A 12,942-nucleotide genomic window follows, 5' to 3' on the forward strand; every position below is an offset into this window, starting at 1 on the left:
TGGCAGTTTGAGAATGAATGTGCATGTCGTCAGACCCTTCAGATGTAGTTTGTTTACTATTCGCGCGTGATTATTGCGGCTTTGCGTCGTTATAGTCTAGAGTATTTGATTTCTCGTAAAATAAAAATTCTTTTTTGCCACTACGTCTTGGTAATTGGAGGCAACTATGAACATCTGTGACGAAGGAATTAAAAATAATACCGCCCGTGTTCCGCAAAGATGATGATGTTACGCACGTGACGGAAAAAAAATCCTAGTAAATACCGCATACTAAATATGAATACTTTACTTGTGTATTTTGAAAATATGGTCATTATGATTCATTCTGCCTTTAATGCACTGGTAGGTTAAGACGTTTTCTTGGTTAAGACGTTTGTTTATGTTGGCTTGTCCATTAACTCCCGGCATAGAGGCTACAGTAGGAAGTTTTTATTTGTATATTGCTTTTAATCACATTATTGCTATTGAATTTTATTCCAGTACATTTCATAAATTCAAGCTGGCAACAAGGTTAATGTAATACTAATTATTAATGTTATAAACTGTTTTGTTCTGTTCCTTTTTACACATATGGTTGTTTCAGTAGCATATAAACTTATTTATAAATACAAATAGTAGTTGAAAATAACTTTTATATTGCTGAGAAAGTGACTCCCCTAAGAAATTAAACTTTTGCAAGATATTGCAAGTAATCAAATACTATAGTGGAATTTTTTTTGGTATGACAGCTCAAAGAAAAATTTTGAAGTAGTGACCGAACCGAACCGAAAACCGACATTTTTAACAAAAAACCGAGCCGAGCCGAACCGAACTGAAAATGTGGGAACCGATCAGCCCTAATAATATTTATTTGTAATGAAAAAGTTTGTGAATATGATAAAAAATATTAGAAATACTCATTTTATGTGTATATAATCAGTTGGATCAACAAATGTTTAAGTAAATGCATTGTTAGGTTTTTTTTAAATTTCTTTCTTTTACACTACTCTATTATGGTTGCATTGTGTATTTGACTTCATTTTTCTGGAATCCTGTAAATGTTAAAAAAAAAAGTAATTTCACTGTATGTAAAAATTTGATTAAAACAATATTTGATGTTCTTGAATTAATTTGACATTGAATTAAAATAAAAGAACAGGATTGGCAGAGGCCTACATGTGCCAGTGAGATGGTGTTTGTCTGCCTCGCAGGAGGTGGACGTGAACAAGAAGAGGCTGAGGTGCGTGAAGACCAAGGAGCAGGAGAGCCACCTGGCGAGGAAGCTGGAGTGCGCCCGCCGGTCGCTGGTGCAGGCACGCAAGGCCGAGGAGGCCCGGGCCGGGGCGGTGGAGGAGTACACGACAGAGCTGGCCGAGATGGAGCGGCGGTGGCGGGACTACGAGAGGCAGGCGGCCGAGGAGCACGCTGGCCTCGACATCAGTCTACGGGAGTCGCAGGTACTGCCCCACAGCTTCCAGTTCATTGGTTAAGGAACCAATACTGAATCATATCAGAGGTATGGGAGGAAAATATTATGATTCATTCAAAACTTCTTGACAACTGGTGGTGTAAGTTGAGGTAATGACTCATCATAGCATAACAAAAAGTGCAATGCTTAGGAGCTGTGTGCTCAATTATAGAGGTGAAGGAATATGTAAAGAGTCTGACAACTGTGAGACTCATTTTATGTTTTTCGTTGCCATGTTTTTTCCAATTGTGACCCTTCCTTGTACATTTATTTTTATCATTAGTAAATGTTTGAATAATTTTTTTTTATCATTCAAGTGGATTATTGAAGTGTGAATTTTCATTTGAAATGCACATGGCATCCACAAACAAATTTTTTTTTGTTCTGTCTTATATTTTCACATAGAAATCTGAAATTTATTTTAATTATAAACTTTCCGTTTGAATTTGAGAATCCTTTTCATTCTTTTTTTTCCAAATTAGGATATTTCACTTTCTACTGTCTACAATGGAATTGATATAGGTACTAGAAAAAAAGTGAGAAAACAAAAAAAAATCTTAATCTTACTTCTCCCTTAAGGGGCCCGCCTTGTCAGGGGTGTATGTGTGTTAGTTAAGCGGGATTATGAGCGCGACGCTCAATGGTATTTCTAGCACGGTTTCGCCTCTAAGCGCAAGGCTCTAAATTGATGCGCAGTCTTCTCGTCGTTACAGGATAACTGTGAAATGTTAGTGGTGACCGTAACATTATGTAACCAACTCGTGTCTTATATGTTTCTATGTGTACTTAAATGCTTGGAAGCACTGAGCAAAAGTTGGGAGCGAGCCCTAATACCATAGCATCTCACAGAGGTGACACAAGCGGAAACAAGACGAATTTAGAGCACTCACTGGAGAACAGGTTGAGTGTTTGAGGATCGACAAGGCAAAAAAATCTTAAAGACTACGGTGTTAGTTTATAAGCATATTCATTTTATTGTTGACATGGGATTATATATATATTAGATCAAATTATTTCTCCCTCTTTTTGTTACACAGACATTTCCATTATTACAATGAAGTCTTACTTTAAACTTGTTTATACATCATTTGAATATAAGTGAAATCGTGTGATTACGAAGTTACTCTCTCGTTAAGTTACTAAATGTTGCAACTTATCCTAGCCCGGCCGGGGATCTAACGGAAGTTAACATACACTATCAAAAGTAGGATACAATTTCGAATTTTAACCAATCCATTCCACTGGTACCCTTATATTAAATTACTTCTGAAATTACATGATTATTTAACCATGCTAAACAAGATCAATTTCGATACTGCTGTCATTTACAATTTTTGTTGTAAACTATAATTTCCTTAACAATAATTACATACTAATTTCATAGTCCTGTTGGCTGGCGCATGTCGTCAAGAAGGTGAACAATGGTGGCCGAGAAGAAAAAGAAGCCCGCTGCAGGGTTGCTGGTAGAAAGGGTTGCATCTGTAGTTGAATTTGGTACTCGGGAGACGCCCGGGGTGGTACTTAAATCCACTGCACAGAAGCACAGTGTAAAATTAGGATATTGGAAGTTTTCAACTATATAAAAACAAAAGGTGAACGTCAGACTAACTATTGTGAAATGAGGCGCAAATTATTACTCACCATCATGGGTTGCACTCGCAGATTAATCCATGCAGGAAATGTGGCACGACCGCGGGTGTCGAGCAAAACTACTATGCACTTCCGGCACTATCGAATACTGCTTAAAATCAATAATGAAAATACAATATTTCGGAACACTCACGGGTCAAAAGTGACTACATACTAAGTAGCCAACTGGAGAGATCACTCAAAACAAAAATTTAACTAGCGAAATAATTCACGGATGAAGTTCCAGGACACGACTTGGGCTCGGTTGAGACAGAAGGATGAGTTCCCTCATCATAGGAAGCGCAGTACATTAAAATGCCGAAAGGTGCCTGGGGGCTCTGATTGGCTGGTACTCCGTCAGTTAGGGGCCTAGATGTCAACCGGGCGAAGGGGGGTATGTGTGTATTGCAGATGGACGGCAGTCCTGGGGCAACTCGTAGAGGGGTGTAACAGGCTGGGACCGGGGGCACTCTCGTAGCGAGTTATGGAACTAAATGTTGGTTGCCGAGGCCGCCACGAGAGATTGCGGTGGAGGCACTGCGCATAAGCTAGGACCAAAGGGGCGACACTGGCGCTCCAAGACGAGAGGCTGAGGAATTAGACGGGCTTGTGGTCGAAACATAGGTCGCAGAAAGCGCTCAGGCGGGTAAAGACGGAATTGAGATTTAAACTTTAGTTCACGATACCACTGAGAGGTACCGTTTGCGGTATGGCTGCGAAAAGGAAGACCTTGGTAGGAGCACTTCTCGGAACAGGGTGGGTGGTGTAAGGGGGGGGGGGGTTGGCATAGTCATTGGGAAAACGGGGCTCCGGCCCAAGGCTATGTGCCTGGCCGGGGTGTAACTTGGGCCGAGAGGCCTGACCTAACTCGCCTACCGCAGTTGAGTCTCAGGTCGGAAGCCGACCCTGAGAAGCTCTGCCGCAGCACAGAACAAAACGTGAGTTCCGGACAGATAGGATCAGGAGGTACAAAATAACACGCCAGGGCGTGTTCTGGACGGTGGGAACTAAAGCCAGGTCCTGCAGAGTCGGCTGGACATAGTTATCCTGTGCTGAGGGAGCCTGGGAAAGGATGCCAGCAGCTTGGCAAAGTTTAAATGGGAGTGAGTCTTAGAAGGGAAAAGTTTAAATACGACAAATATTTAGGAGAAACAAAGTAAATTTAAGTTGAACCAAAAGGTTTTGGAAATGGTAATCCGAGGGAATTTTTGGCACAATTATATGGTCGAGAAATGAAGATAAAGGTGTAATGCAAGTCCCTTAAGTGCTTTCAAGAATCTGTACTGGTTGTTTTACGCCTAAAAATTACTCTGAAAAAATGTGTTTTAGCCATTTTAACTCTTCTAGAAATACAGTTTAAAAACTTAAAAGTACTTTTAAAAATTAAAAGTACTTTTCGGGCCTCAGCGAACTCTTAAATGCTTTTCGTAAGCAGACCCCACTCGGATATCTGGAGTAGTTTTAAAATCACGTTTTTCCTGAAGCTCTGCACACCATGTGTGTGCCTGGGTAGGCGGAGCCCTTAAGTGTTAGCTTCATCTAACCTTCATGTATTCTGAACAAAAGATGGCCTTCAGAGTGCTTGGAATTATCTTTGCTTTCAGTGACTAAACATTTAGCCGTGAAAACAGTAAATACATTAATTGAGTAAGGAGAGAGGTGAAACAAATTGATTTTTAGATCTTTAGAAATCAGTAGCACAAATATTTTAATTTAGATTCTTTCAACATTAGCGTAAACTTTTGTTTGTTTGCCTCACCATCAAGTACTGAGTGCAACAATTTATTGAGTTTTTAAAATTTAATTTTATGCATGCTAAAACAAATAGTTTTATTAGCTGTATTTATTCATAAAAAAAGGTTGAATTTTACCTTTTAGTTTTATTTATTTATAACTTTCTACTCAACTAAGGAACATAACTGAAGTGTAACGAATGTTTACATTGCAGTTTGTTTATTAATATATATATATATATTTTGTATGTACACATTTTAAGTGTCTTTCCATGAAGTGTTCAAGCAGTTGATCACTGCAATTGTGTTTGATATGTATATATTATTTCACGAGTTTTATTTTTTAATGATGATAAAGATGAAAACTGCTATTTTTAATGACGAAATTCTATGTTTCATAACACCCTAAAGTCTTGATTCTAGTTATAGCAGTAAAACTATTCTGTTTTCCTTGATGAGTATGAACTTGTTCCTGGTCTTCAACGTGTGGGTCGCGGAGGTGTTGACGTGCAGGTGTGACCTCTAGGTGCTGGAGTACGAGCGTCTGAAGCAGGAGGCTGTGAGGAGGTCGTCAGCGTTGCTGCAGCAGCTTGACAAGCTGGAGAGGAAGCAGAAACTGAGGCGAGATCTACTGGACAACGAGAGCCGCAAGAAAAAGCAAGCGCAGGACACCATCAAGTGGAGGAGTCAAGAGATGGACAAGTTGAACGGCCGGCTGGAGAAGCTGTCAGAGTTCATCTTGTGAGACCTGTTAACTTGGATACCCATTATTGAATGTTGGTTTTTTTTCTTCTAAGTTTTTATTGACTCAGTCCTTCAAGTAAACTGTAACTCAAATATTAGAAGCAGCACATAGGTATTTAAATCCTAGCCAATTGTGACAATAATTCACAAATTTTCCCCATCTCTACTTATGAGAACTATTACCGATATCAACTGCTCAAACAATTTAAGGGCATAATATTTATTTTTGTATAAATGAAAAAGACAAGGCTTTCTTTTGAATGCACTGTAAAGGATACACAGTTTGTCACTTTAAAATGTCGACTTAAATTTTATCTTCAACATCTGAATTTAGCTTGCTGTGCATGGTATGAAAAAAAAATTAAAAAAAAACCTACTGTTTTGTTAATTGCTCTCAAAATTTTGCATGAAGGATATTTTATCGGTTGCTTGCCTTCATGGTGCTGTTGGCTGAAGCCCCAAACACGTTGACATATATTTAAGGTTCTAATCTCAGGTAAGAAGAGCCATCATTATTTTGCGGATTCTGTGGCTAAGTACTTGAAACACATATACATAGGCTTCATGTTCATGATGGGACTACAGTGCTCTTGGTACGCACTTGACAACCTTAAAATATTTATAAACAAGGAGAAGTGGTTACCCAACCTGTGTAATTAATCAAAGGGTGTGATTTTGTTTTCAACCAATGAAAAATTTGATTGGTTTTGTATTGGTGAGTTGAGCTAGCCTGGAGGGAAATAAATCCATAAACAACGTAAGAAAGTATTTTTTACAAATTAGAAATATGTATGATTTTGTTTTTATAATCGCCTATTTTCATGTTTTTTTTTTTGGTTGTCATCTTAAAAGAGATAATATGAAAAAGCCGCTCTAATGAGATTTAATTGTTTCTTGGTTAACAAAAACTGTTAATGATCAAATATTGTTAATTGTTTATATTCTATTTATTATTATTTACGCGACGTCATACTGTACGCGTACGTAATACGACTGGATTCGTTGCTGCAACATAACATTGCATGTTATGTGGTATCAGAAGTAACGAGTAACGTAACGATAGTAACGAGTACTAATTGTTATAGTAACGAATACATACGGGTACGCATTTTTTCGTTACTTTTACACCTCTAGTAGGCACTACCGTATTTATTTCCGAATCGCTAGGGCAGTTTTCTTGTAACTTTTGTTTCGGTCAGTTGTTGGGGTATTTGTCCGGGAAAGGGGTGGTGATGGTTTGAGTTTAATCCCAAATTTATTTTCTAAAAAAGTTGACAGGTTTCTTTAAATGAAAAAAGTATAGTTTTCCAGCGGCTATTACGTTTGAGGCGTACGTGCGTTGCCGCAGCCGCACTCCTGCTTTTTTGTAAGGAATTAAATCGTCGCACTACACTAGCACCACCTGTTAGCAACATCCTGAACCAACATGGCCGCCAGCAGACAGCCCGCGTCGACGATAGATAGCAGGACAATGCTGCGTCGGCCGCGGGTTGAGATGCTATACTTACGTGGCGTGGTAGGGTATTTTGATTATTTTGACGCAATCGGTGATCGCATCCGTACTTATGGGGTATCGTTTTAAAGAGAATTCACGCATCTGCTCACAGAAATTAAGATTTCTTTAATATAACCTGTTATTTTCCAATTATACAGGTTTAAACACAATTTTTATGCTATTTTCGGATAATTTTTATTTTTTTGGGGGCCAAAATTTGTCCAATTCGGTTATAGCGAGGACACGGTTATAGCGAGGATCAAACCCGGAACCGTGACACCTCGCTATAACGGGACTCTAGTGTATAACAAAAACACAAAAAATTAACAATCTAATAAAAATATCAATGCAGCACCCTTAATCAAGTTTGAGCCAGCCATGGCTCAACCTACTACGTATACACTGTCAATCACAACGGTGGTTGGCCATAGATTTACTGGGTGACATTTACAAAAAAATGTAAACAATTCAACAAATTCTCAATGAAATATTTGCCACCCAGTACATATAGAATTTACCTAAAAGGGATATAAAAATATATTTATACAATCAATAACAAGTACTGCCTTTGATTAAAATTGATTGCAACCATAATAAATACAAAATAAAATTGACTGATATGGTATCTGTAGAAGTTGGCTAAAGTATCTTGTATCTATTATGTCGACAAAATGTCTCGCTGTCAGCCAAATCACTTGTATTCCACGTAGTTATTCTTATGCACCCCGTGCTGTATGTTAATACTGAAAACAGCTGCGGCAAATTGTCTTGTGAGCGTGGTGTTACGTTGGCGAGTGTTCGTTATGTACAGTGTTGGCAGTCGACGTCAGTATTTGCATTCGTGTATAGTGTTCTGTTCATGTTTTCTGAAGCCCCACTCGCTCGCCCTCATGGAAGTTGCCTTACGCTTGTCAATTATGACTTCTTATTAGAGACTTGAATTCAGTTTCTAACTGCTCTCAGAATTTTATGCTTGCAAAGCGACACTATCTTTAACTTGTCTCTATCAACGTTTATGACATGAAATAGTCTCACCAAAATGAAGTCCGTCGGGGTATTTAGGCGGCAGCGACTCCACGAAGTTTTACAGCGTAGGGCGGCGAGCTGTGTCCGAGTAGCGCGGTGGCCTGCCTCAGTGAAGTCCCAGTTGATCTGCCTTCTGTTGACTCGAAGCATTGCCCTTTTATACTCGCAGAAACTCTTACCAGGCTAGAACAGAATGGTCTCGTACGTTTGGGGCAACAATGGCCGACTTCCTTTTCCGGCGAATTGGCGCGCAACCGATGACGCCTGACCGCTTCCAAAGAAGCCTGACCACCAGCCGCAGCGTTCAAAGCCCCTGCGCTCTGTGTTGCGCAGGCGGCATCCACAGACATGTTAGGGGCAATGACGATTCTGAGTGTGTACGAAGGTACACTCGTTACATCATGTTAAGTTGTAGCATCATGTATGTCGCAGATCAGTGGAGGAGATCCTGGCAAGGCACAGGGCAGAGCAAGCCCGCCTGCAGCAGTTAGTCGGGACGTCGAAAGAACGGTTGGTCGCACTGCATGAAGAGTTAGAGAAAGTGATGGAAGACCTGGGCGATGCCAAGAGTGACTCTAGCGAGACCCAGCGCAGCCGAGCCAGACTCAGTACTCTTGAGAATTTGAAAAAGCAGTTTTATGGCGTGGTAAGCTTTCTGGCTGTTGACTATTGACTACAGACTAGCACACTGGTTTTGGAGAAATCAGTGTTTTTCAATGCATGTTAATTCATGAAAAGTTTTAGCAAAACCAAGTTTAGGGGATTCAGAAACTTTTGCCTTACCATCTCATTGCTACCAAATGACTCAGTTTTGTATACTTGATTGAGGTTATCACAACTTATTAATTAATTATTAATAAGAATTAAAAATAGCTGGCTTTCCATAACTGAAAGTAGTGCATGGTTTGCATATTTCACTGTATATTTACCCATTTTGTTTCTCTATTTCCTGCTTGCAGGGGTGCATGTGCATGTGGTAGAGAGTGTATCTGTGTATTGTCTCTCTCTGTCCTCCCCCTCCATTTCACAGAAGTCCTCATCTTTGGCAACCCCAATGGCTGATGAACCGGGCTACACCGTGATAATGTACATGGAGTGTACAGGATTTTATTGTTAGTAGGGGTGTGTGGGAACCCCAAATTTTCGATTTCGGTTCGGTTTCATGAATACCCGAACTCGCCCCGATTAATTTTAATGGATTCAAAATGCTTCGAGTCCAAAAAAAAAATAGAGGTTTGCGAGTATTCGAAAATCAAGCTGGAGCCAAGTATTTACCTCAAGCTCGAGCTCGGCTCGAAAAAAATGTTTGGCTCGAAAATTTTGAGCTTCAACAACAGCATGTTATTTGGCCGGAAAGCATTGTGACTGTGTTTTACTATTTACGGGAAAAAATACAGTAAAACTCGCTTACGAGGTCCCGCATGGTAGGTTTTTCCATATAAAGCGTTTAAATTGTCCGGGGTCTCATCATTTTCGCCATTAAATGTGTGATATAAAGTCCCGTTTAAAATTTTTCTGAAAGTTCCTCTTTTAAATAGTAATGGCGCACGTGAATATGAAGAAAAGACAAATGAACAACAATTTACGAAGAAATATGGATGATGTACCATAACTACAGTACAAACCCAATAGTTATCTTTAGATAATTACCATAAAAAGAACTAAAGATTCTTTGTAGATACCATAATTACTACATAAGCATGATAGTTAGCACTATAGTTACCGTAATAACCGAGATGTATATTTACGGTGATGGTAATGTATTTATTTATGACATATTAAAATTAAAGAACATTATTGAAAAAAAAAAGGTGTTAAATTTTGATATTTACGATTGGCACATGTTGCTAAGAAATAATGCGATCTGAAAGAATCCAGTACTACTATGAAAAGTGAAAAGGGTACTCGTGGATTTTTAGGTTATGACAGTATCTTTAGTTTTTCAGTAATATCGGCCAAAAATTAACAAGCATATCGGAAGTCGGCAGAAATGCCGTTCAACTTAATATTAGCAAAATCGGCTTCTTCAGTACAGCTCTACATTTGATGACATGAGTAAACATATTTCAGACTACAGGATATTGAAAAAGACTTTAATTTCCATGTAGGTTTATTGTGCGTATGTTTTTTTTTTTGCAAGTGTAAATTGAATTAAGTAAAATGCTTCTATTTTTATTATTTTCAATTGATTAAACTTTAATGACAAGTTACAGATATTTGACACTAATTTTGAGGTTAAGCAATTTTACTAAAGCATTCCAGCCCCACAGGTTGCCAGCGAGAGATGCTTCTCTTCTGCTGGAAACACCATCTCCAATCGTAGAGCTAATTTAACTCCTGAACGTGCATAACAAATTATTTTTCTGCATGATAGATTAAAGTACAGAATTTAATACTCTATGACAATCTCTCTCAGAATTTTTGTGCTGAAAAGTGGAAATGTTGAAACAATGTGAATTTACTTTTCAAACAACATGATTTTTGGTGCTAAGTTTGTTGAAGCTCAGTAAGGACTCCAGAAAAATTGACAAGGATGAAATTATTCCAAAGATATGTTACATTTACACAAACATATACTTGTAAATGTTACGAGATTGTAAAAAAACCTACTAGTGTGGTATCATGCCACCAGAGTGCATAGAGGTAAATAAAGTATCCAAGATGGATGTTGTTATTCTCTTGTCTCCATTTATTTGTGCATATAACTAGGAAAGTATTAACAGGTTATGGGCCCAGGCGTAGTACACTGGTAATTAAGAAAGAGGAGACAAGTAGGTAATGTGCGTGGTGCGATCGGGAAGTGAATTTCTGAGACATTCGGTTTAAAAAATTAAAATCTTAAGTGATCGGGTTGCAGCGTTGATGACATGGCGGCCAGCACTTCCACATTATACCCGCAGCTAACCGACACAAACTATAAAAATTGGAAATTTCGCGTTCTTTCACTATTGGATGAAAAAGAGGTGAGATGGGTGGTCGATGGAGGAGTAAAAATGATGGATATGGTGGGAGAAGAGCTGAAGAAAGCAAATACTGCAGACAAAAAGGCTAAGAATTTGGTTATTAATTGTGTGACAGATCGCCACATTGACTATGTCAGGGATGCGAAAACTGCCTCTGACATGTTTACCGCATTGGACAAGATCTTTGACAGGAAGAGTGCAATATCAAAGCTGTTGATTAGGAAGAAACTTTTAACATTGAAATGTAACACACCTTTGCAAGAACACTTCAACAAGTTTGACAGTTTGATAAGCGATCTTGAGGGGATGGGGTCTGCCCTAGAGCAAGATGACAAAGTCTGTCATCTGTTGCTAACCATGTCCGAACGTTATGAGAATGTCATCACAGTCCTTGAAACTATGGACACCGAATTAACAATGGATTTCGTGAAATAAAGATTACTTGATGCAGAAATTACATTGAACCATATGCAAGCAGAAGATATGAGCAAAGAATCATCATTTATTGCATCAAGATCACTCAGGAAGTGCTTTAGATGTGGAGATACCCGTCACTTTGTGGCAAATTGTCCCAAGGTGGAAAAGCATTTTAACAGAGATGTTTTCCATGATCGGGGGAATAGATATCGAGGTAGAAACCAGAGAAACAGTGATATTGGGAGAAGCGAACATAACTCAGGATATTTGTGCTCTGATGAAACAGAAGTCACCTTTGTTGCCACAACGGAAACAAAAGAAGCTGCTCTAGCTCAAGGTGAAGAAAGGGTAAGTGAAATCACTTTTATATTAGATTCAGGATGTACAGACCATCTGATCATGTCAAGCCTAAAGTCATGCTTGGAAAGCATTGAAGATCTTGTAAATCCTATAAAGATAAAGGTGGCCAATGGGGAAGAGCTGACTTCAAACCAAAGGGGAACACTAAGACTAGTCAAAGGCGGTGTAAAAATAAAACTGGAAGCTCTTATTGTACCGAGCCTTACGTTTAACCTGCTATCGGTGACAAAAGTGGTCAATTCAGGCAAACAAGTTACTTTTAGTGCTAAGAAAGCTGAAATAGTGGATGATAATGGCCTAAATGTTGTATGCTACGCATCTGGAAAGCTATATGAAGCCACGTTTTCATTGCAGAAGCTGGAACGTTGTTGTTTAGGGGAAATAGAAGATCTGTGGCACAGGCGACTTGGACACCTGAACAGGGCGAGTTTGAAGTCTATGGGGTTGCCCCATTCAAATAAAGTGTGTGACTCTTGCCGGCAAGGAAAAGCCAGTCGACTACCATTTCCAAAACGTAATGCACCGAGATCCTACAGGGTTGGAGAATTACTTCACACAGATGTAGGGGGTCCTGTCACTCCACCTACGAACAGTGGTGAGCGGTACTATCAGACTATCACTGATGACCACTCACATTTTTGTGTGATATTCCTACTCAAGACCAAAGATGAGGCTGCAGGAAATCTAATGAATTACATAAAACGGTTAGAATCCCAGTTCGGAACAAAGTGCACAAGCAGGGTGAGGTGTGAAAATGGAGGAGAGTTCTCTTCAAAAAAACTGAGAACAATCTGCACGGAGAATGGCATCCAACTGGAATACACAGCTCCGTACTCTCCGCAAATGAATGGGTTAAGTGAGAGACTAAACAAAACATTACTGGACAAAGTGAGAACCATGTTCGCAAAAACAAACCTGCCAAAATATTTATGGGGTGAGGCAGTACGCACCGCAGCATATCAGCTCAATCGGTCCCCTACAGCGGCACTTGAAGGGAAAATCCCAGCGGAGCTCTTTCTTGGGAAGATTGACCTTACAAAATTGAAGATTTTTGGAACCAAGGCATGGGCGGTGAAGTTGCCACAGAAGGACAAGCTGGACACTAGAGCCAAGCCGACAAGAATGGTT

General features: G+C 39.3%; 1 protein-coding gene across 3 annotated transcripts in view; it reads left to right on the forward strand.

Moving 5' to 3' along the window:
* Positions 1-12,942, forward strand: part of LOC134540903 (structural maintenance of chromosomes protein 1A-like) — a 151,457-nt gene that overhangs the window by 14,969 nt on the left and 123,546 nt on the right. For all 3 annotated transcript variants that reach the window (XM_063383972.1, XM_063383989.1, XM_063383981.1), the window contains exons 7-9: positions 1,191-1,436; positions 5,336-5,550; positions 8,507-8,720. In XM_063383972.1, coding sequence (XP_063240042.1) covers positions 1,191-1,436; positions 5,336-5,550; positions 8,507-8,720 — 675 coding nt within the window. The remainder of the gene's footprint in view (positions 1-1,190; positions 1,437-5,335; positions 5,551-8,506; positions 8,721-12,942) is intronic.

The sequence above is a fragment of the Bacillus rossius genome, chromosome 1, assembly GCF_032445375.1.
Source record: "Bacillus rossius redtenbacheri isolate Brsri chromosome 1, Brsri_v3, whole genome shotgun sequence".
In the NCBI taxonomy this organism is placed as follows: domain Eukaryota; kingdom Metazoa; phylum Arthropoda; class Insecta; order Phasmatodea; family Bacillidae; genus Bacillus; species Bacillus rossius.